The following is a 25,574-nucleotide window of genomic DNA, read 5'->3' as shown; positions in this document are numbered from 1 at the left end:
GAAAAGTTTTCATCCAAAAAGAAAGGTGCAAAATTTCTTCTTAATAACACCAATGTTTTCCCAAGTGGCGCCTTCTTCAAGTCTATCTTTCCACTTGAATAGTACTCAATGAGGGACATAATGTTGACCGGCGGGTCAACAACATGACATAACTCAACAAAGCCTTATTTCTTGAGAGTTATGAAATGATGTGGTGGATTATGGTCATAAACATCATTTGTAATAAGTAGGTAGTCTAGTTGTAGAAGCGGGGGTGCAATGGCACTTCCAAATTGTAAATACCAAGCCATTTGACCCCTCAAACTCTATTTTTGGTTAACCTAAGGTAGCCTTAGCACTTCTGAAATCTGGCTTTGTCTTTATATGCGTTTCCATACATGGGTTTAGAGCTAGGGTTTTGAGTGTAGAGGCTTTGGGACAGGTGTATCCAAGTGAGGGGATGGTGTTCCTTAAGTTTCGTACGATTTTGGTATAGTTTGGTGAGTTTCCTTCCGCTGTGTGTATGTGGGTAGGTGGTTTAGTTGAGCGCAGTGCGACTCTAGATTGTGGTTTAGTTGGCCTTCCTGAGTGTTGTATGTGTAGGATGATCTGAGCTTGACAAGCTAAAGAGATCTCCTCCGTGTGCCTATCGTCTCATTTGTGTCCTCGATTGACATTATGTTGATCTAGGTTGTGTTGCATGCACTTTATGGGTGGTGTGATTCACTCCCACAACATTGGCGCCGTTGCCAGGGATACAAGGACTTAGGTAGGTATTCCTACTAACACTCGTGTGATGGTTGCTTGCTTTAGTTTCGGCTAAAGAAAGCATTTTTCTAAAGGGGATCCGAAAGAGGTTATTTTGTGATCAAGTGGATAGCCAAGAAGTGTGTATCTTGTCGAGGGTTTGCAACTAGGTAGATTTAGTTAGGATTTGTAAATTAGAGTAGTTGTTGGTGGTCGAGTGATTTGTGAGGTGATAAAAGCGTTTGCTAGTCCGTGTGTGGCATTGAAGCGTTTTTCTACTCATAGATGCAAAACCCCATATGACTTGTAGGAGTAGCTTTAGGTAAGTGATCTGATTCTGATCTAGAGCTACTCATCATTAATCTATTTGCTAAGTGCTTGTTTGCATTCATGATCTTGGAAAAGTTTGACTTTGAGGGTAAAAATGCAATAAACAGTTTCTTGTTGATATTTTTGCATAACTGATTGTTGATGTGCATATATGAGAGGGCATGTACAAAAAGCAATTCTGTAAACTTGGACATTATACACGTATAATGTCTCAAGGGGCATCTGGCGACCAACTTTGAAAAATTGTCTGCAACAGTGTGTTCAGAAGGGGGGTTTTACCCTAAGTATACATTGAAACTAGAGTTTTGACAAACACTTGACACCCAAAAGACAAAAGACGGAGTGTCTGAAACGAAAAATAGAAAAACTTGTGATTCTGAGCACATTTTTGCATGAAAATTGGTAGAAGTTCTTGAAAGCTAGTGCTAGAGACTTGGGAATGCTTGTCAATGGATTTTGTCCAAAAAAAAATCAGCAGACATCATATGTGTATGATGTCTGAGGGATGATTCTAGCAACAAAAATGAACTGTTGACATTATACCCATCTTTTGCATGTTGTGTTGAGCCCATACACCAAATTTCATATCATTTGGGCTTATAGATTGAAAATTGGGGGAATTTTACTCTTTCAGGGGATTTCCTTATGAAAAGTGATGATTTTGTGCATTTATGACATCCAAAATTTGATGTGAGCACATATTCTTGTTCTACACATCAAGGGGCACCTCTGGTAGAAACAAAATTGAATTCTGACCACCTGGACATCATTGATGTTGTCATCCTTTACGAAGGAGATTGTGGGTCGTTGGATTTGTTGGGGAGCCAGATGGTCCATATGATGACAATATTCGAGAGCAAGAAACAATTCTTTACCAAACTACACACCATTTTGAAAATGCAAGCCCGTCGACTTAGAGAGATGCAGGAGCAAGACAAGAGGCATGCAGATGAGGTGGATCGTGCCTTGAAGTAAGCATCTTTGGTGGGGCCGCTTCCAAATATTGTGGAGTTAGATCCACCACTTAGAGTAGACATTTCAGGGTGCACCTCACATTATGTATACAATTATCTTTTTTTGTAAACCGTTATAAACAGTCGCTTTTAACATGCTTTTGAATAGAGAAATGTTTATTGTCAAGTGGTCTAATCGTGTAATTATGTAAATATTTTTTCCAGTTCCTGTAACCCTTTGCATGAATTGTGAGAGAGATATAGAGACTTGATGTGTGCCAGAGAGAGAGAGAGAGAGAGAGAGAGAGAGAGAGAGAGAGAGAGAGAGAGAGAGATTGGGAAAGAGGAGTGACATGGAGTAGGTGGTGAATGTCTATCATTCATTTGGCGGAGTGGGCTTTTTACAGAAGATTAGGGGATGGAGCACAAACTATATGGAGAGAGCTTTTTAAATAATTTTACCAACCGGTCCATTCTCCATAAAAAGCTAGCTCGAAAGATCGCTCAATTCCCCTACTCATGGGACAAGAAGCTCCATTTGGGTGAAATTTTTCTAGTAGGTTGGTAGAGGATAGATCTACCCTTGACAACAAAAATAAATAGACGCAATAATTACATATGGTGCAAAACGTGTATATATGGAACATTTTTATGGTGATGAAACTCCTTCAAGTTAGTCTTCAATGAAGAGGGGTGAAAATAAAGGGAGACCTTGCACAAACAGAAGCTCTAAAGTCAAGAATGTAAGCATACAATACTAGGATGAAAATGATAATTAACCTAGACGGTCACTTATAAGTGATCTAGAGATATGGATGAGGGTGCACCCCAACATAGACTTGATATAGCTAGATTAGTGCACTTCACCAAAAAAGGACTTATGACTCAAAGATGGTCCAAAAACCCTAAAAATAGTCTTTGCTACACTAATTGGATGAAAAGTACACGTGCAATCGTTACAATATACGTGTGGTAGTGATGTGTGTGAACACACTTAGGACCGTCGGGGGATTTTTTCCCTCACTAGGAGGTTTTTCCCCCCCATGCATTGTATATACGCCCATTCATACTAGGGCTATCTATCTTTCCATTGCACGCTAAGTGATACACTCTCTATTGTGTGCCTTGAGCTTCCTTCATCTTCTCCAAGCTGTGTGCGTTTCCCTACAACCCTAATTCCAACAATTGGTATCATAGCAGGTTGCGTCCTCCCGGACTTAGTCGTCAACACAACTCCAACACACGCTTGCTCACTTTCTCCGATTTCAGTGAGCTTTGGCGAGCGTTCGCAGGTCGACTTTTTTTTTGGGAAAGCTCTTAGATCCTAGTCTGCTCAGATTTTTGATTCGGACTCATTTCGGCCTCCGTTTCCACTACAAGCAAGTACTGCACATGCTATTTTTTCATTTTGTGCTGGATTTTTGTCAGCGTCATTTTTTGCATAACAGGTCCCTTACAGTCTTCTACGATTTGTGCTATATAGCATGTGTTGTTCCTGTTTCATTTCTCCTCTTTTCGGGTGATTATCACATCAGGTGCAACATTTACCATGGCTGACAGCAACACATATGTGTTCAAGATGTTTGCTGCTGAGGACAGATTGGATGGGGACAATTACCCTATGTGGGATTACATGATGCAACATGTTCTTGTGTCAAAGGGTGTCTGCAATATTGTGCAGGGCATCGATGTACGTCCTGGTTGTGAGGATGTAGGCGATGTTGAGGATGTTGCAGGTCTTGCTACAAGGATTGTTGCTGTTAGATTTGTTTTGCCTACAACAGAACAAGCTCGTTGGGATGTAAAAGATGCGTAGGCTCATGCGTTGATTGTGTTGTTTGTGAAGCGCACCATTACTCCTCACATTCGTTTAACGAATTTTGCAAACCAGGCTTGGGATATTTTGGTTGGTCTTTATGCAAGCCGTAATGAGGTAAATATTGCATTGCTGCGTAAGACCTGGAGTCGAAGATTATGTATGAGGAAGATGATATGGACACTTTCCTTGCTGGTGTCAAGGATATCAATGAGCAACTTATTTTCGCAAGTGAAGTCATTTTAAACAATTCCCTTGTGCAGACCATTCTTGATGCCTTGCCAGACTCTTACCAGACTTTTGCTAGTACTTAGAGACTCGTGACCTAAGGAAATCCAGAATTTTCAAGTTTGATGCATTGTGCACATTGTTTTTGCAAGAGTCGCTTTCCAAAAAAAACAGGACTAGACAACGTGCAGTTGAACAGGCTTTAATTGCTGCTCAAAGAAAGGGTGATAACAACAATGCAGCCACTTCTTATGGTTTTTTTGCGATTGGAAAATCATCTGTTGGCAGCAATTCGTCTGGAAATTCTGGTAATAAGGGCAAAAAGAAGATGCGTTGCCATTATTGTAAAGCTAATGATCACTTGTTGATCAAGCAGTGTCCTTAGTTGAAGGTGAAAGAGGCTAAGAAGAAAGAGGGTGGTTCGACTGCAAATGCTGGTTCCACTACAAATGCAACTATTGTTGAGTCTTCTGTGAAAGGAGACTCTGATGCTGATGTTGATGCAGAATGGGCTTTTAGTGTAGAGTGTACCTATAATCCTACTATCCATGTTGCATGCATGTCAGTTGCTACAGATTCACACGTGTGCTATTTTGACAGTGGTGCTACAAAGCACATTACCTCACATCGTGATTTGTTCACCTCTCTTGAGTCTGTCCCTCGTGGGAATTCAGTGACTTGTGCCAACAATGCCCCTTATGCGGTTTAGGGAGTTGGAAAGATTGTGCTGACTGCTGCAAATGGGTAGCTCTTTCACACTTGTTGATGCACTTTATGTACCTGGGATCAAGAAGAAACTTTTGTATGTATCTCCACTTGCTAGACTTGGTCTTGTAGTCAAATTTGTGGATGACAGATGTACATGATCTTAGTTTCGGTGATGAAATTGTTGCATCTGGCATTTTATGCCGTGGGCTATATAAGCTCACTTTGTATGACAAGTGTGGGCAGAATTTTGCAAATGCAGTTTTGGATTCAAAGGCTATTTCAGATGCAAAACTTTGGCATGCACGTTTTGGTCATTTGAATTTTGCCAGTTTGTTGCGTTTGCAGAAATCTGATATGGTTGCTTCTTTTCCGCCTCTTGAAGCACCTGTCAAACATGTTTGTGAAGGCTATATTTTGGGCAAGATGCAACGTTCAAAGTTTCCAAAGGATGGTTCAGTTAGGGCCACATACAGGTTGCAGCTTGTGCATGGTGATTTCGTGGGCCCGTGCAAACTCCATCCTTGGGCAATTACCTTTACTTCCTGACTTTCATTGATGATTACTCCAGGCATGCATGGATATTTCCGCTTAAAGCAAAGTCCAAAATTTTTACGTGCTTCAAACAATTTCTGACTATGACTGAAAATGTCTCAAAATGTACTATGGGCACCCTCCGTTCGGATCGAGGGGGGAGTATATGTCTCATGGATTTAATGTATTTCTAGCTAGTCGTGGGATAAAACACCAATGTATAGTGCCTTATACACCTCAACAAAACGGTATTGTTGAGAGGAAAAACATGTCACTTATGAAAATGGCACGATGTATGGTCAAAAATCAAGCTTTTCTGCATTCGTTTTGGCTTGAGGCCATCATGTGTGCCACTTGTGTACTAAACAGGTGTCCTACGAAAGCTTTGCAGTCTATTTCTCCATATGAAGCATGGCATGATAGAAAGCATTCTGCTGAGCACATGCGTGTTTTTGGATGTTTGACATATGCTTTGGTGCCACAAACACAGTGCAGAAAATTGGATGATAAGGCTGTCAAATGTATTTTTGTTGGTTATAGTCCTGAAATTAAAGGTTACAGGTTGTATCATCCACCAACAAAGCGTATTCTGGTTTCACGAGATGTTGTGTTTGTGGAAGATTCTGTTCAGTCCTTGCTGTCATGTACTAGAGAGAGTAATGTAAGCTCACATGACATTTATGACACTTTGTTGCCTCTTTTTAGTGGTGGAAATACGAATGTAAATTCCAATGAGGCAAATGTACAGCCTATGGGGGTTTCTGAAAATGTTACATATCAGCCTATTACTGATGTAGATGTACATGATGTACTTGATGAGGAAATGGCTGAAAATGAGCAGGCTAGAGGTATGCCCAAATGGCTGGTGCATACATTGTGTGACAATAAATTGGATGCACCTTTCTCTAGTCGTACTCGTCCAGGCTCTCGTCATGCATCTTATGCATCAGATTGTTATGCTTTGGCTGTGTCTAGCTTACATGATGTTGAAGAATCTCTATCTTTTAATGAAGCACAAAATTCAAAAAATTGGATGGCCGCCATGCAATTAGAATATGATGCACTTATAGAAAATGACACATGGACTTCATGTGATTTTCCTCATGGCAAAAAGGCCATTGGTACAAAGTGGGTTTACAAGTTGAAACGCAAGTCGGATGGTGAGATTGGTCGCTGTAAGGCTAGACTTGTTGCAAAGGGTTATGCACAACAAAAAGGCACAGATTATGAAGAGACTTTTGTTCCCACTTGTTATATGACTATTGTGTGTTTTCTATGTGCATTGGCAGCTCATTTTGGTTGGAATGTACATCAATCAGACATTGTTACTGCTTTCTTGAATGGTGACATATTTGAGGAAGTTTATGTAACACAGCCTCGCTGTTTTGTCAAAAAAAGGACAAAAGGATAAGGTGTGCAAATGTAACAAAGCTTTGTATGGGTTGAAGCAATCTCCTCGTGCTTGGTATGAGAAGGCCAACACTCATTTGGTCAAATGAGGCTTTTGTAACAGTCCAACAGAAAGCACATTGTATGTAAAGCATGAGGGTGATGTACTTCTCATTGTGGTTCTTTATGTAGTTGCTGATTACTGGACCAAATGAGAGACATATTGCTGAATTTAAGGCCGATTTGAATGCTACTTTCAAGATGAAAGATTTGGGACCGTTGCATCATTACTTGGGTAAACAATTTAAGCAGTGTGATGGTGGTATTGCCTTGTGTCAGAAGAGTTACATAGAGACACTGCTATGTAAGTTTGGGCTTGAGGATTGCACACCTATTACCACTCCCATGGAAAAAGGTTTGAAATTGAGTCTTCGTGATGTTGGTGATCCTGCAGATGTCACTCTTTACCGAATTGTTGTTGGATGCCTCATTTATGTATGTAACATGAGGCCGGATATTCAGTTTGCAGTCTCACAGGTCATCAGATTTATGCATAGCCGAGGGTCTAAGCATTGGTAGGCCGTCAAGAGGATTTTCCGCTACTTGAGTGGCACTTTACATCTTGGCTTGTTTTATCCCAAGGGGGGATCATTCCTGCCAAACTTACATGCTTTTTCAGACTCAAGTTGGGTTGGTTATTTTGACACGCGAGTGTCCACAAGTGGTTTTTGTTTCATGCTTGGAAGTTCATGTATATCATGGTTGAGCAAGAAGCAACCTACTGTGAGTACGCTTGAGTACGGTATGGCTCAGACGCCTTATGGTTGAGTGTGTATGGCTCATATGCCTTATGGTTGATTTGGGTGTTGGACATGACACTGCCAACACTATCTACACTGACAGTCAGAGTGCATTGGCAGTTGCGAGGAACCCAATTTTTCATGCTCGCACAAAGCACATTGAGGTGCATGACCACTATGTCAGGGAGAGGCTCTCGATAGGAGAGATCAACTTGACAACCGTGCATATCTTTTTACAAAGGCATTGTCTTGTGAGAAGTTCGAAGCTTTCTGCAAAGCTTTGGGCTTACTCCCCTTTGTGGACTGATCGTGTCCTCAGGGCATGGCACTTCCCTTTACTCATGTGCCGGCTCATTCAACGCATCACTCCAGGGGGGATTTGCTACCATATACATGTGGTAGTGATGTGTGAACACACTTAGGACCGCCGGGGCATTTTTTCCCTCACTAGGAGGTTTTTTTCCCCTGTGCATTGTATATATGCCCATTCATTCTAGGGCTATCTATATTTCCATTGCACACTAATTTATACACTCCTTATTGTGTGCCTTGAGCTTCCTTCGTCTTCTCCAAGCTGTATGCGTTTCCCTGCAACCCTAATTCCAACAGCAATGGCCATGTGAACATGAAGCACAACCTACAATGCCAACATCTGGTGATGAGTTATCTCCAACATTATCACCCCTTTCGTTATTCTACATGTCCACTTCACCTCATTAGCTTGTTTGCATTAATGTAGGCCATAATTGCAGGAAGTATTATATCGGACCTTGTAAAAGCTTGAAAGTGAGTGCATCCTACTTTCTACTTTAGGAGAAAAGTATCTATCTTAATTGATTATCACATTAATCTTGCTAGTTGAGAAAATAATTACTTCTTTATAAATGTTTGATACATCATGCCTAATTACATTACCTATCTATGTCTCCACCATCCCAATGGACCTTCCAAGGCTTGGCTGGTGCAACTCTAGGATCTATTATGCTAACCCATCCAAAATCAGATTTACTTAAACTAACACCTTTCTCTACACTACCCATTTGTGTAGCACCAATTTTTTTGCCAGGAGATGCAAGAGGTACATCAATTCCTTGGACAATACTGCACAATCCCTTAATTTAACTAATTAATACATGCTTCATCATGTACACCCATAGTGAATAGTTCATTCTAGAAACCATCACACTAAATACATCATTATTGTCGATCATGGCATTGCTCTTTAATGCTATGCCTTTATAACGGGAATTTTACATACAACCAACATGTTCTAGATAACACAACCTTTCTATTGCTTTAAGCAAAAGAATAATTACCTATGCAATGCTTTGTGAAAGTTTGATGCTACTAAATTGTCTCAAAGTATATGTTGATCTGCAAATGCTTGCCGAATTAGAGTCGCTAGATCAAGTGGCCAATGGAGCTTATTGTTGGCACATCCACCTATCAACAAGCTAGAATAAGCAAAGCCTTGGTGGAGAGGTCACTTAAAGTGCGATAACAAAGAGCATGAAATTGTGATAATTGTCTCGAAGTATTTGTTGATTTGCAAATGCTTGCCGAATTAGAGTTGCTAGATCAAGTGGCCAATGGAGCTTGTCGTTGGCGCATCCACCTATCAACAAACTAGAATAAGCAAAGCCTTCGTGGAGAGATCATTTAATGTGTGATAACAGAGAGCATGACATTGTGTTAATAGAAACGTGAACGCAATGAGACTACCATACTCTCCAAGGAGGACATTTGATGTTTGTTGAGTCCTATAGGGGAAGTTCTTTTAAGAGAAAATTACCTAAATACCCATGAATATGTGGAAATTTCCAAAATAGACATCACATTTTGCAAATTTTGCAAAAGTTTTAGAAATGCCTGTAAGTTTTTGTAGAACTCACAAAAAATACCCCATCATCAATCAACAAACATCAGATTCTCCAAAAAATTATTTTTGCAAGTCTTCATAGGAAGTGGTTCTCCAACTAGGATCTTAAATGTTATTGTGGGCACTCATGACGAAACAATTCATTATGTGTCAACACAAATGCCAATGTTTGTGAGCTCATTAGCAAAAAATTCTGTCTTTGAGACCCTTAAAGATAGAATTTTATTCTAAAAAATAATAAACGGTGTGAAAATTGGAGCAATCCATCCAGAAATGATATGAGGCTATTTTCTTAACTTTCGAAATTCAAGGATTAATTTTGGACAAACTGTAGGGATGTTTTAGTAATTTTCCATGTTTTTAATTCCTTAGAAACAGAAATGCTCACTCTTTGAAATGAATTTTCAAGCGGGAGCACAAAGAGTGAATTGAGTGCTGCAGCACCGTAGGCCCGTGCGAGAGAGAGAGAGAGAGAGAGGGAGGGAGAGGGAGAGGGAGAGGGAGGAGGCAGTCCGTGTTTGTTTCTTCCTGGTTGATCTCGGGCTGTTTGAAATGCGGAGCGCCGACAGCGGTCCTGTGGAGGAGCGGTACACCCAGTGGAAGTCGCTCGTTCCCGTTCTCTACGACTGGCTTGCAAACCATAACCTAGTCTGGCCTTCGCTGTCATGCAGGTACTTTTTATGATTTTGCTTGAAACCGCTATGATTCCTATGCCCCATGTTTGACAAGTCTTCAACTTCTGCGGCTAAGTGACTGCAAAATGCATGAGCCGAAAACGCAGCTCCTTAAATCTATCGTTCCGACATCTCCAGCCCAGGGCCTTCGACATGCAGAGATGACATGGTCCACCATGCATTTGTCAGAGAAAGACCTTCGTAGGACCCCTTTTTAAGTACATTGTAGGATCTTTTGTGCTTTCCACATACATGGACCAACATTTAACACCTTTCTGCGCAACGCGGTGACCTGCAGTAGCTTGGTCCTACCATGTGTGCACTATGGGCGGCTAGTGATTCGTGCATTTCTTTTAGGGTGAAAAAATTAGTTATTTTATCCAAAAAGATCTAAAAAATTACTATCTTAAGTTGTCTTCCCCATCAATACAATGCATACGCTCATATTTGAGGCTGATAGGAACGTCCTGCTTAGCTTTGAAAGGGTAACAATGAGGCATGCATATTAAAGAGAAAAATGTTAAAGGCAAATTTTTTGGATGATGATCACCCCTCTGTAACATATTCTTTCTTGTTTTATCCCATCGTGTTTCAATACAATAGGGTTGATTAGTTGACGATTGACATCTTGATCTTTTGTCATTTGTGATGTCTTGCCTTATGCTCGTGGTCTTTCTAGCAATTTAGAGAAATTGAGTTTGCACGCTTATCTGGAACTTAAATGCAAAGTTAGTTTATTTTTTTGAAACGAACAAATTTAAATTTTTTAGGGCTAGCATATTTTACTGTGAAATGTGATGTCCCAAGAGGTCTAAACAGGTATGTAAAGAGACAAACGAAAAAACCAACACAATTGGTGTCCATTGAAATACCATTTGATTGCTTGTATAGAAAATTGACAGAAGCAAGATTTGTATGTTCTCTTTGTGAAAGGCTCTCAAAGAATGTTTGCCAAAGCATGTCTTAGGAACGAGACAAGCAATTGAGTGGCATCTTGAGAAGAATCTCAGCTTACCAAATGTTGCAAGGCTTCGCAAGGAGTGCTTTGCCAAAGCATGTCTTAGAGGAGAGACAAACAATTGAGTCACGAGTGGCATCTTGTTAGGTGCAGCGGAATGATTGTTTGCGCTTTGCTCAAGATGAGTGCTCCGAACTGTGCTCAAGGTTCCGTTTAGTTCTTATGGAAGGGAGAACCTTCCGTTCTTAATGGAAAGTGCTATGATCACAAACAAAGTGAATGGACACTGTGCATGCAAGTGTATGAGACTGAGAGATAGAGAGAGAAGAGAGATACGACACCAGAGACGTTGTAAAACCCTCCTCCGAAGGCCCCACCCTCGTCGGCGAGAGTGGTCTACTTTTGATTGCACAAAGTGGTACAATGCGTATGCAATGGACTGATGCAACTTGGGACTATGCCGATGACGACGACGACTTTAGGGCTGAAATCTGTGGTCTTCTAACTGCTGAAAATCGGCAAATCTTTGGGTTGCTTTGGGTGGCTGAAAATGACTGTTTTGGTTGCGTTTTCGAGGGCTGAAAATGGGGATATCTACAATGCTTCTACGGCTGAATCTGCTGTCGTGTCTAATGCTGAAAGCGCTGCTGCATTTGCTCCATTTATGGCTGAAAATGGAAACGCTGGCAGAATGGGGTAGTGTTTGCAAAAACGCTGGTGAATTCTGGGACTGTGGCGATGATGCAAGTTGAAAACGCCAGAGCACTGTGGGAGATGCTGAGGATATGCAAAAACGCGAGGCTTAGTGGGAAACCCAAAACGCTAGGGCTAGGTATCTGCTGCGGTCAAGAATGCTGAAAACGCCAAGCCATGGTGGGGGCTGGCGATGGCAAAACTGAAAACGCTAGGCTTGGGGAGGGAGGTCGCCAAGGCTTGCGGGTGCTGAGGGTAATGCGGGTTCTTGCTGAGAAGATGCCTGTTGAGTGGGGAGCTCCTGTTGCCTCTTCTGCCAGAAAGTGCTAACTTGGGTTTGCTTATATATTAACTTAGCAAAATTGCCCTATCTACTTTTGTTGGAAAGTCACTTAAAAAAATAATTGGAAAATACCAAAATAATGGAAAATAGGCTAAATGCACTGGAAAATTCCCCTGACTGATGGGAATTCTGATGATCATGCTGTGTGGAATCAGAGGATATGTATCTACACCCAGTGACTGGGCATGCACGGTCTACGAATAGACTCACAAAAGTGCTAGATCACTGCTAAATCTAGACTGATTGGACTGATTGAACCCTGATCATGCTGTAGCTTGTCCACGGACACATAGGGTTGGATGTGTCATGTGACACATCTTGAGAAGAACCCTTTTTAGCTTACCAAATGTTGCGAACTAATAGTTCAAGTGCACACCTTTAAATATCCAAATTTCATCAAATAGAAATTACTAAAAAAGTAAGAAAATAGTCAATTTAGAAACAAGCATCCAAATTAGAATAGTTCTTGAACTCTACCAAATTTGCTCTGGTTGGAGTACCTCTTCTGTTTCCTCAACCTTAGGGGTTTCCTTAGCAAGAGGTTGAGTTGGAGGCGGTCTCTGTATTTAGAAGTACATTGTAAGGTGGGAGAGAGAGTCGACATGAAGCGGCTAAGTTCCGCTTCTAGATGCATTGGCCCCAAAGACTTGTGCCTCTTTTTCTTTATTGCCTATTGTCACAAGACGGGCACCACGTGCCAATAGAAAAGAACAGTCTGAACAGACTTTTAGTACTTCAATAACAAGTGAACTAAAAGAAAGAGAGAGAGCACACGCGACACGGAGTGGCGGAATTCCACCCTAGAGAGTATTGGCTCCAAACCTTGGCGTCCCTTTCGGTATTTCTTTATATTACTTGTACTCAGTGCAATGCCGGTACTCGCGCTCTACGCCTTCTCACTGAAGCGTGCGAGAGAATGACTCCTCTGCACATATTTAAAGGCCCTTGGCCTATGAAAAGCAATTTACATGAAAAGCCTTCAAACTCAAAAGCAACTGGTCCAAAAGCATCTTGTCCAAAAGCTGCCAGCGCAAATTATGAAAATCCGTACAGTGCCACGTCAGCCTCAGTCAACACAAAACGCGAAAATCTGTACACTACCACGTCAGCACGAAATCTAGGCGTTGTACAATTGCCACGTCAGCATGTCAGTGTAAAATGTGGGATTCCGTACAACTCTACCACGTCATCAATCTTTACGCAATTCTTCTTTTGCTACTTCTGTTTCTTCTCTTAGGGTTTAGGCCCCTCGGTCGGGATCTAAAGGTTGGCTCCGTTCTTCAATACTTGACACGTCAACACTTTGTGACATCCCGCCTTCTTGAAAGAAAGTAATTGTCCGCGATTACAACATATTTGCAAAACAACTCGAGTTAGCTCAAAAATTTCCGAGGGACATTCCGAGAGACAATCTGAGGGACAATCAAATTTTTCATTCCAAATCAGAGCTCTCGATTTCCTAGGTCGTTGGCTTCCCAAAAGAATCTCATCCAATAAGGAGTCGTTCCAGATCGGAACTCTTGATATCCTCGGTCGTTGACTTCCAGAAGTATCTCATCCAATAAGGAATATTTAGTGGCTGGCACATCACGATGCAACACAAATGCTCATATATGCATGTTACAAGACATAGAAACATAAAGCCACCGATGAACACTCCTCTCGCATAACCTAACAAGGTCTGGGCCGGGAGATATTGAACGACTCCCTCATTACTCCTCCCGCATAACCTAAAAAGGTCCGGGCCGGGAGATATAGAGGTCTCTTACAACCAAATGCCCTTAGATCGTAGCCTGCGTCATTTGGAGGTGTTGAAAGTAACCACTGCTCAGACTTCTTAATACTCCTCCCGCATAACCATCCAGGTCCGGGCAACAATATTTTTGAAGCATTCAATACATCATTTCTCACTACACTCCGAATTAAAATCACCAATCATCGAAACCAATATTAAAACCAGAGTCAAACAACTCAAATCGGCACCAAGACAGGTTAAAAACAGATACCATCCATTGCAAAACAGGATCACCAAACAAGTTCTCAAACAGATTCTAAGACAAAATTCAAACTTAAAAAGCAATCTCGACATCAGTCGAGCTCGAAAAGTCGATTGACTTACCTGCATCAAAAATTAGGGTTAGGTTTCTTCCATAAGGTTATAGTCGACCACAGCATGGTCCATCAGCTCTTGGACAGACAATGTTCCTCTGGCGGCGATAGTAGTCCCTAGACATAGCAATCAAACGAACCTCCAAGGTTATCAACTCGAGAAGAGACACTTGGTGAGAGATGTCCAAAAATTTCAAGTCGTAATCTGCTAGGGTTTCCATGGCAAGCATTTTAGGATACCCCACTCTGCTAGAAGTTGACTCTGAAGGAAGATGTCAGAAACCATATAACTTCGGGATTTTTTTTTCTTGAAAGCTTGCCAAGTCCTTGGAGGAGCATGCGGCTTAGTAGTTATAGACATCCACCACTGCATGGCACTGCCTTTGAGAAAAACGACAGCTCGAAAAGTTTTGATCCTTCTCTGCAGGTGATCTTTATGGCTTATGCCCTGTAAGACATGAGCGATGAAGGCGGTAGCGCGCCCGATGCGCGATGAAGTAAGGGTGGGAGTGGCTAATAACTTCGGGGTTGAGGCGCAAAGATTCTTTCAAATAAAATTTCCAATGAACTTTGGAAGCGCCATCTTGTTCTGTCTGCTCTTTGGTAGGACCGGCATGCTTTGAGAAAAGCACACGCTTGAAGCTTTGATATCACCGTCACAAGACGGACACCAGTTGCCAATAGAAAAGGACAGACTTTTAGCACTTCAATAACAACTGAACCAAAAGAGAGAGAGCACACGCGAAACGGAGTGGTGGAATTCTATCCCATAGTGTACTGGCCCCAAACCTTGGCGCCCCTTTCAGTATTTCCTCTGAACTCAGTACAATGCCGATACTCGTGCTCTGCACCTTCTCACCGAAGCATGCTAGAGAATGAGTCCTCTGCACATATTTAAAGGCCCTTGGCCTATGAAAATCAGATTACATTAAAAGCCTTCAAACTCAAAAGCAACTAGTCCAAAAGCATCTTGTCCAAAAGCTGCCAGTGCAAATTACAGAAATCCGTATAATGCTATGTCAGCACTAGTCAGCGCAAAAGGCGGAAATAAGTACACTGTCACGTCAACACCTGTCAGCGCAAAATCTGGGTGTCCGTATGGATTCCGTATAGCTTTGCCACGTCATCACTCTTTACATAATTTTTCCTCTATTGCCTTTGCTTCTTCTCTATCACAAGCACGTCTAACTCTATGTGCATGTACATTGTGGACAAGCTACTTCATAACTAGGGTTCAATTCAGCTTAGCAAGTGTTCTGGCACCTTTGTGAGTCTGTTCGCAAACGGTGCATGTCCAAACACTTAAGAGTAGTTGCATATCCTCTGGTTGCACACACCATATCAGATAATAAGCATATTATCCGAGATGTAAATTTTTTGCCAGATTTGGTGATTACATTTTGTTTTTATGGCTTTTAGTAGTAATTATTTTGCTTCAAAATTGAATTTAATCTCTCAAAGCTCAAATGGGACTTCACAAGGAAATCTCTACTCTGAAGTGTATCTAATCATAAACTCCGGTGTATTGACTCTTCGTTCAATGCAAATCTCACCAATAGAATCAAAGAAGAAGACAATGAAGCAAATGCTTCACGAAGTACTAGAATATCAACTCGAAGAAGAGTCAATTCAAAAAGCTAAAAGACCTTTGCTGTAGCCCAAACTCCAAAAAACAAAGAATCGCACCGCAAGCTCGACTTATTACCATTCTAGATTCTAGATTACAGTCACTACCCATCGGGAGCATTTTACAATGCATAGAACCCATTTTCCCTATTTTAGCCATTTTTCACTTATTATTTTAAGTGACTTTGTTGGGAAATTGGGTAGGGCAATTTGGCTAAGGAAATATATAAGGAAGCTAGATTCTGGCAGAAGAGGCAGCAGATAACATCTGGCAGTGCACTTTCTCAGCAAGACTAGCAAGGGAACCTAGCGTTTTCAGCCACAAGGACCAGCCAACGTTTTTCAGTTGCAAATCAGCCTTGGTGTTCATCTACAGTAGATCAGCCTTGATGTCACGTGACACATCCAACCCTATGTGTCCGTGGACAAGCTACAACATGACGAGGGTTCAGTTAGTCCAGTCAGTGTAGCTTAGGAAGTGTTTTGGCACTTTTGTGAGTCTGTTCGCAGACCGCGCATGTCCAGGCACTTAATTTAGATGCATATATCCTCCGGTTGCACACATCATTACCATGAGAATCCATCAAGGGAATTTTCTAGTGCATTAAACCTATTTTCCCTATTTTTGACATTTTTCACTTATTTATTAAGTGACTTTTGTTGGGAACTAGGTAGGGCAATTTTGCTGAGATAATATATAAGCAAACCAGAGCTAGCACTTTCTGGCAAAAGAGGCAGCAGGAGCACTTGCTCAACAGGCAACTTCTCAGCAAAACCCCCAAGAACCCTAGCGTTTTTGCTCCATGGCAGATGGGCTAGCGTTTTTGGACAAAACCTCAGATCAGCCAACGTTTTTACTTTGACAACAGCCTGGCGACAACAAGAAGCAGCAGACTCCCCAGCGTTAGTAGATTCTCCAGAGCAAGACCATTTTCAGCCCTAGCGTTTTTGCATCTGCAAGACACTTTAGCGTTTTTGCAGATCTTCGACGGAATCCCCACAAGCATCAACGTTGTAAGTTTTCAGCAGTCAGACTCCATAGTAGAACCCCCGAACCTCGCAAATCTCACCTTCCTGCAGCAGTTCCTCACCGCACGGTCAGATCCCGCGTAGTTTGCAGATTCAGCCCGGAAAACGCAGATGCTGACAGCGCGTCGTTGTCGCATTGTCGCCATCGACATCGTCACCGACATAGAGTCAGAATTCAGTTGATAAAGACTTGCAGATTTCAGCCATTAGCATTCTCAGACTTCAACCCGTCTCGTTGTCATCCTCATCGTCGGCAAGTCCAAGCATTGTAGAGATTTGTGCAATCATAAGTAGACCGCTCTCGCCATAGAGAGTGGGGCCTTCGGAGGAGGTTTTGACAACTTCTCGGTGTCGTATTCTCTTCTCTCTCTATCTCTCAGTCTCACGTACCTTCATTCACAGTGTTCATCCACTTTGTTTGTGATCATTTGCGCTCTCTCACTAAAGGAATGGAAGGCTCTCCATTCCGTAAGTAAAAGGAACCCTCGGGCACAGTTCGGAGCACTCATCTTGAGCAAAGTTCAACATTTCACTTCCGCTGCACCTTACATTGGTTTCAGAGCTTTGGCAGTGTTTTGTATCACTCAAGGAAAGAACCACATAATTCTTTTTGCTTGATGCAATCGCACGTAACCCAAGTCCACTTGGACGTGTCGATTCCTAACCGTGTTTTGAAGAGTGACAGGAAACCCAAGAAAGAAGGGCTTGTCCAGCCTCCCCTTGTGCCTCTTTTCACTCATTGAGAGCGGACCGTGCACTTAGCGGCCAGCCAATCGACGTGAGGTGAGAAAAAGCAACCTTGGTGTGAGCGCAAGGCCGCCAAGGGGTGCGCTCGCGGAAAAGAGCGGAACTCGGGTGAAGAGAAGATCCTTCTCTAACACAGATTGCAAGCGAAAGAAGAACCGCAAGAACCTCAAGAACCACAAGAACTCAAGAACCTCAAGACCCTCAAGAACCCAAGAACCAAGACCCCCAAGAATCCAAGTTCCTCGTGAACTTAAGAACCCAAGACCACAAGAACCCACAAGAACCCACGACTTCAGTGGATGGTCATCACTCGAAGCAGAATGGGTACTTCGCTTGGAGGTGGTGAGCATGGGAGTAGCGAAGAAGAATTGTCCCCACCAGGAGGTTTTTCTGACCCTCCCCCTTCCCCATCTACGCCAAGGATTGCACCAGATCTTATGGAGGCTTGGTGCAAGACGATGATGGACATAATGACAACGTGGCATGAAGCAAGAATGGCACCCATGGAGCGTGAGCGCGAGCAATTACGCTTGGAGGCCAAAGAATTTGATCGCAAGTACGCAGAAAGAAAAACAGAATTGGATCGCAAGAACGTTGTTCATTCTTCCTCTCTCATTTCTAATGTGCAGGCGAAGACTGAAGAGATTCAGGAAAAGGACACTCTCTTAGTCTCTTCTTCTCCCGAGCATGACACACAGGATTTGCATGATGATTCGAATGACAAGCATGATGATTTGCATGATGATCACGATGTGATTTCTCACAAACATGATGATCAAGATGTGATTTCTCACGAGCATGATGATTTGCATGAAGATGTGATTGTTCACAAGAATGATGGTTTAGTTGATACTTTCTCTAGTGAAGCTAACCTCATTGTAGATTCGATCAATCACGAAGAACCGATCTTGGCTCTCGAGCCTAGGTCCAACGAACCCCCTCAGGAAGAACTCCCTTAGAAAGAACCCCCTTAGGAAGAACCGATCTTGGCTCTCGAGCCTAGGTCCAAAGAACCCTCACATGAAGTATTATGTGTACGAGTGGTTAGTCAGCACGCATTGTACGAGTGTGTCATTCGTGATCGTTTCCTGTATTTTAGTCAGCGTCTTTATGTGATCCCTTTTCCTAGGCATGATATATTGTACGTTGAGCACGTTTCACTCATGAATGAGCACGGATGTATGCGGATTTCTCATGAAAAGCTGAAAAGTATGCATTCAAGGAAGTCACATTCCATGTCTCTTCCTTGGCATGACACAGTCGTAGAAAGAGCTCAAGAAAGATTGAGTATCAAGCATGGGCATTTCCGTTGTGAAATACCACAGTTGATTGATTTAGATAAAAAAGACAAGATTCAATCTCATTGTTTGCGTGTGTGTGGTGAATGGTTTGGCACTCTGTCTATTTGTTCATCTACATTGCATGCAGTCTTTAGCGAAGACGAGATTTTTTCCAGTCACTTTACATGGAATGGGTATGTTCATGTTTTTGTGTTGGAAGTGGTTTCAGGAATTTTCAGTCTTGGAGATTCTTGAAGAAGACGGACCTACGTCCATAGACAAAGTTGAAGCATTAAAGAAGCTACATAAGATTTTGTCGCTTTAGGCCCGACCCAAAGAAGCAAGCGTTGCAGACCTTTATGAAGTTCAAGTATCGCACGACCCACACATCAGAGTGGGCCGGCGAAGAGTCCTTTCCAGGATTCCGGATGTTATTGGCGATCTCCCTCGACGCCATACAGTTCGGTACCAGTACCTCACTTTGAAAAGGAGGGGATGTCACGTGACATATTGAACCCTATGTCCGTGGATAAGCTACAACATGACAAGGGTTCAGTCAGTCCAGTCAGTCTAGCTTAGGAAGTGTTCTGGCACTTTTGTGAGTCTGTTTGTAGACCGTGCATGTCCAGGCACTTAGATTGGATGCATATCCTCCGGTTGTACACAACATTATCATCAGAATCCATCAGAATCCATCAGGGGAATTTTCGAGTGCATTAAACCTATTTTCCCTATTTTTGACATTTTTCACTTATTTATTAAGTCACTTTTGTTGGGAACTAGGTAGGGCAATTTTGCGAAGATAATATATAAGCAAACCAGAGCTAGCACTTTCTGGCAGAAGAGGCAGCAGGAGCACTCGCTCAACAGGCAACTTCTCAGCAGAACCCCCAAGAACCCTAGCGTTTTTGCTCCATGGCAGATGGGCTAGCGTTTTTGAACAAAACCTCAGTTCAGCCAGTGTTTTTGCTTTGACAACAGCCTGGCGACAACAAGAAGCAGCAGACTCCCGAGCGTTAGCAGATTCTCCACAGCAAGACCATTTTCAGCCATGGCGTTTTTGCATCTGCAAGACACTTTAGCGTTTTTGCAGATCTTCGCGACGGAATCCCCACAAGCATCAGCGTTTTCAGTTTTCAGCAGTGAGACTCCCCAATAGAACCCCCGAACCTCACAGATCTCACCTTCCTGCAGCAGTTCCTTGCCGCACGGTCAGATCCTGCGCAGTTTGCAGATTCAGCCCGGAAAACGCAGATTTCAGCATCTGCGTTTTCAGCGCGTCGTTGTCGCATTGTCGCCATCGACAGCGTCACCGACATAGAGTCAGAATTCAGCTGATAAAGACTTGCAGATTTCAGCCATTAGCATTCTCAGACTTCAACCCGTCTCGTCGTCGTCCTCATCGTCGTCGACATCGTCGACAAGTCCAAGCATTGTAGAGATTTGTGCAATCATAAGTAGACCGCTCTCGCCATAGAGAGTGGGGCCTTCGGAGGAGGGTTTGACAACTTCCCGGTGTCGTATTCACTTCTCTCTCTATCTCTCAGTCTCACGTACCTTCATTCACAGTGTTCATCCACTTTGTTTGTAATCATTTGCGCTCTCTCACTAAAGGAACGGAAGGCTCTCCCTTCCGTAAGTAAAAGGAACCCTTGAGCACAGTTCGGAGCACTCATCTTGAGCAAAGTTCAACATTCACTTCCGTTGCACCTTACACTTGGCGTTCTTCACAGCATCAGATCACCTAGCGTTTGTAGACTCCCAGATCAGCCTGGCGTTTTTGCAAACAACAGATCAGCCTAGGGTTTTTGCAACATGCAGATCAGCCTAGCGTTTTGCAGATTCCCGGCGGCAAGCACATCCATTGCATCAGCGTTTTCAGTTTTCAGCAGTTAGACTCCTCTTCGCAGCCCCCAAATCTTGCAGATCTCACCTTCCCGCAACAGATCCTCGCCGTGCGGTCAGATCAGCCCGCGTTTGCAGATTCAGCTCGCTATTTGCAGATTTTAGCATCTGCGTTTTCAGCGTATCGTCGTCGTGTTGTCGTCATCGCTGTCGTCACCGACATAGAATCATAATTCAGCAGATACAAGATTTGCAGATTTCAGCTATTCGCGTTTCAAATTTCAACCCGTCTCGTCGTCGTCCTCATCGTCGGCAAGTCCATTGCATGTAGACCATTGTACGATAGACTTCTCTAGCCATAGAGCTCCCTTGGAGGAGGGTTTGACAACATTCTGGTGTCGTATTCTCTTCTCTCTCTATCTCTTAGTCTCAGCACCTTCATTCATAATGTTTATTCACTCTGTTTGTGATTATTTGCACTCTCTCACTAAAGAAATGGAAGGCTCTCCCTTTCGTAAGTAAAAGGAACCCTTGAGCACAGTTTGGAGCACTCATCTTGAGCAAAGTTAAACATTCACTTCCGCTGCATCTTACATTGGTATTAGAGCTTTGACAGTGTTCTGTATCACTCAAGGAAAGAACGACAAGAAATTTTTTTGCTTAGTGCGGTCGCATGTAACCCAAGTCCTCTTGGGCGTGTCGATTTCTCTAATCGTGTTTTTGAAGAGTGACAAGAAACCCAAGAAAGAAGGGCTTGTCCAGCCTCCCCTTGTTTCTCTTTTCACTCATTGAGAGCGGACCATGCACTTAGCGGCCGGCCAATCGACGTGAGGTGGGAAAAAACAACCTTGGTGTGAGCGCAAGACCGCCAAGGGGTGCGCCCGTAGAAAAGAGTAGAGCTCGGGTAAGAGAAGATCCTTTTCTAACACAGATTGCAAGCTAAAGAAAGAACCTCAAAAACTCAAGACTCTCAAGGACTCAAGAACCTCAAGAACTCAAGAACCCAAGAACCACAAGAATCCAAGTTCCTCGTGAACTTAAGAACCCAAGACTTTAGTGTATGGTAAGAAAGAACCTCAAGAACTCAAGACCCTCAAGGACTCAAGAACCAAAGAACCACAAGAATCCAAGTTCCTCGTGAACTTAAGAACCCAAGACTTTAGTGTATGGTCATCACTCGAAGCGGAATGGATACTTCCTATGGAGGCTTTGGTCAAGACGACGATGGACATGATGTCAATTTAATGCTTATTTTGCGACAACTAAGAAGACAGAAAGTAGCAAAGTTTTGACGGCAACCATATATCTTGCCGGTGATGCTATTAATTGGTATCAAGCATGGCAAGAGGAGCAATTGGCCGCGGATCTAGAGGAAGCCGAGGTAGGCGTGTCCCTTTCTTTCAGTTGGGTTGACTTCCAACACAAGCTCAAGGCGCGGTTCTTGCCACCTTAGTACCTAGCACGGTTAAAAGAAGATTGGCGCAATCTTAAGCAGAATGGTACTCCAGTCATGTCTTATTAACCGTGTTTTGCATCTTGGCACCTAATTACGCAAATCGGATGCGAAGCGCAGAGAGGCTTTTATGTCTGGGTTGGATGACTATATCAGGTTTGATGTCGAAGTCTTCGACCTCGTAGATCTCAACAAGGTGGTAGCGATTGCTCTCGCACAGGAGATGATGCACAATAAAGGAAAGCATAAGGAGAACAAGACTTCGCAAAGTACCTTTCAGACTTTTCAGAACCCTCAGAACGGTAAGAATGGTAACTCTTCTAACCAATCTTCCTCTAGTCTCTCAGAAAAGAACTCTCAAAATGAATCTAAGGGTAAAGCTAACACATGTGAGCAAACTCCGAAAGTAGGGATCAAAGCGTGGCGGAAGCTTGAATAGTAAGCGGCCAGCCATGCGTGTCGAGGTGATGTCGCCTCTGGCAGAGACAAGGTCGTCCCAGAGTTCCCGCATGCGGCGGGTCAACCCATCAAGTGAGTTGAAATCCTTGAACTAGAGGTTGTACAACTCCCGTTCAAGTGTGATTAGTCTGGCAAACGAGGTCTTCTCAAAATGGTCAAGAATCCGTCTCCACAATGGATTTGTATGCTCCTTTATGGAAACTCCTTCGTGATGCGGTCCGAGAGGTTCATCATAAGAAAGGTGAAGACTCGTATCTCCCGATCCACCCACTCGTCGAGCTGGGCTTGAGTGGCGGTGGGAAGGGAAGGATGAGTAGCAGAATGGGTGAATTCATTCAACCATTCCCAGAGTCGATGGTAGGCAATGATTGTGCGGACTCATGTCCTCCACATAGAATAGTTGTGTAAATCCAACTTCTTCTCCTCAACAAACTGGGTAAGGGCATAATTGTTGGATGTAGCGTTGGTAGATGCCGACGTAGTCGCATAAGTGGAAGTGGCCGTAGTCGCCGAAGACGTAGTGGCCCCCTTTTGGGACTGCTGTTATTGTCCCTTCTGCTTTGGAGCCGACACGTCGCGTGCTCATAGAGTAGTCCGAGAGGTAGATTGATAAGTTCGCAAGTCGCCGACGAAGGTATCATCTCCAATGCTGTAGCAGTCCAAAATAACCACTCAGACGACCATCGGATGGTGTCCTGACAAGCAAGGGAGTGATCAACCGCACAAAGGGTAAAAAATTCAGCGTGCTGTCCGCCCTAAAAAAACGCTACAGAGGGTGCTGAAAACGTTGTTGTAATAGAGATTTCAACATTCCTGTACGCCACCGATTGGTATGGGAGCGTTGCAGAGTGTCAGAGGAGGGGGTTCTCGCACCTTCTCAACCGTTGACAGGCTGAAAACAGATAAAAAACAGCAAGTAATAGGTACCAAAATGGTGCCGACTGGGTGTAGATACCTGTCCAAGGTGTAGATCTGCAAGTGCCTGTCAGTAGAAGGGTCTCCCGTGCAAGTCTTGGCTGCTCCCGAACGTGCAAGAGGCTTAGCGTTTGCAGATAACGCAGCAACCTCAGAAACCGCAGCAACAACACAAAAAACGCAGCAAGATTTGAAAATGCAGATCCGTCCAGAAAATGCAACCTAGTCTGAAAAATTGTCACAAGACGGGCACCACGTGCCAATAGAAAAGAACAGACTGAATAGACTTTTAGCACTTCATTAACAACTGAACTGAGAGAGAGAGACGACACGCGACATGGAGTGCCGGAATTCCACCCCATAGAGTATTGGCCCCAAACCTTGGCGCCCCTTTCGGTATTTCTTTATATTGCATCAACACAGTACAAGCCGATACTCCAGACTTTGCACCTTCTCTAGGAAGCATGCCAGAGAATGAGCCCTAACCTCATATTTAAAGGCCCTAGGCCCTAAAAGCAGTTTTACATGAAAAGCCTTCAAACTCAAAAGCTTCTGGTCCAAAAGCAATGCCAAAAAGCTGCCAACGTAAATCACGGAAATCTCGTACAACTTGCCACGTCATCAGCCAACGCAAAATGCGAAAATCCGTACAACATGCCACGTCATCAGCCAACGTGATTTTCGAAAATCTGCCACGTCATGACAGCTACGCAATTTCTGGTGTATGCATGTGTGTGGGTCCTGCTTTATTTCCTTTCTGTCACTTGGGGCCCCATCGGACGGGGTCCCCATAAGTTGGTAGGACTTCTTCTTCTATTACTTGTTCTTCTTAGGGTTTAGGCCCCTCGGCCGGCATCTGTAAGTTGGCTCCATTCTTTAGGCTTTGATAGGTCAGCAGTTTGTTACAAAAACGCAAGCTGATCTGATGATGATTTGGGTACGTTTTTGCTGCTGAAGGGGAGCGCTAGAGAGGGAGGTTGCAGATCAAGCTCAGGATGCAAAAACGCTGGGGTTCTTGCAAAAAATGCTAGGGCTGAAAAACACTGATCAACGTTTTTGAGTTTTGCCGCGATGGAAATCGGCAAAAGTGCTGCGCTAGCCTGTGGAGGAGGAATCGATGTAGATCTCCCCGTCTTGGCGATTGATACCATGTGAGAATGAGCAAGGTTGTTTCCACACGTATGTATGGATCGGTTCCGTACCGTACGGATTGATCCGTACGGTGCTAGTTTTTTTAAAATAAAATGGGGTGAATTGGGCGTGGCTGAGGGTTTTTGCTTCATATGGGTGAGCAATTTTTAGGCGATCACTTGCACCAGAGACTCGTTTTCAAAGAAATAGCAAGTTGCAACGTACCTGAGGTCCTTGAAAATTTAGTAAACTGAGGTTTCTTAACAAGAGTACGTATTTTTACGTACATGAAATATTTTTCTATACGGAACAACGTACAATACGTACATATATGCCACGTATAGTACGTTCTGAACCACCTTGGAGTGAGCAATGGAAAGAGTGTGAGCCACGCGTGCGGAAAACGTTGGAGAGAGAGAGAGAGAGAGAGAGAGAGAGAGAGAGAGAGAGAGAGAGAGAGAGAGAGAGAGAGAGAGAGAGAGAGAGAGAGAACACAAGTGCTTTGCAAATGATGCTCTCAATACACAATCTGAATGACTACAAGACCCTAAGCATTCTATTTATAGACTCTTAGGTTGAGGTAGGGCAAAATGTGTGACTAGTGCAAAAAACCTAAAAGCCCAAAAATGGCTAAAAATGTGTGCACCCAGCCAGGCTCAGAAAATGGTCGGCCGGACACGTGCTAAAAGTGTCCGCCCATGCAATCTACATGATCTACGATGGGTGGCCAACCTGGGACAATCACTAGCCTTACAAAATCGCGAAGGAACGACTCAACATGTCGGGTCGTGTTGACTCAAATTTTAAAGTTGTGAAGTATTTTAAGTGATTCTCTCGTGTGTCGTGCCAGATTTCCAACTTGGGGTGCCCAAGGTAGTGACATTGGTATCATAGCACGGCCGATTTCTCTTCTATCGGGAAATCAGATCCTCTTACCGCGACACACATGGAT

At 43.3% G+C, this 25,574-nt stretch overlaps 1 protein-coding gene across 2 annotated transcripts in view; it reads left to right on the top strand.

The window, feature by feature from the left end:
• Positions 1 to 9,762: 9,762 nt before the first annotated feature.
• FVE (Transducin family protein / WD-40 repeat family protein) overlaps positions 9,763 to 25,574 on the top strand; it is a 111,514-nt gene continuing 95,702 nt past the window's right edge. The window contains exon 1 of one of the 2 annotated variants that reach the window (XM_086530236.1): positions 9,763 to 10,031. In XM_086530236.1, the coding sequence (XP_086386362.1) occupies positions 9,913 to 10,031 (119 nt within the window). In that variant the 5' untranslated portion in view covers positions 9,763 to 9,912. The remainder of the gene's footprint in view (positions 10,032 to 25,574) is intronic. The other variant, XM_086530237.1, reaches the window with a different exon arrangement.

Source organism: Adiantum capillus-veneris, chromosome 15 (genome assembly GCF_014529385.1).
Source record: "Adiantum capillus-veneris isolate H3 chromosome 15, ASM1452938v2, whole genome shotgun sequence".
In the NCBI taxonomy this organism is placed as follows: domain Eukaryota; kingdom Viridiplantae; phylum Streptophyta; class Polypodiopsida; order Polypodiales; family Pteridaceae; genus Adiantum; species Adiantum capillus-veneris.
Note: the sequence above shows the minus strand (reverse complement) of the source record. Positions and strands in the feature narration are given on the sequence as shown.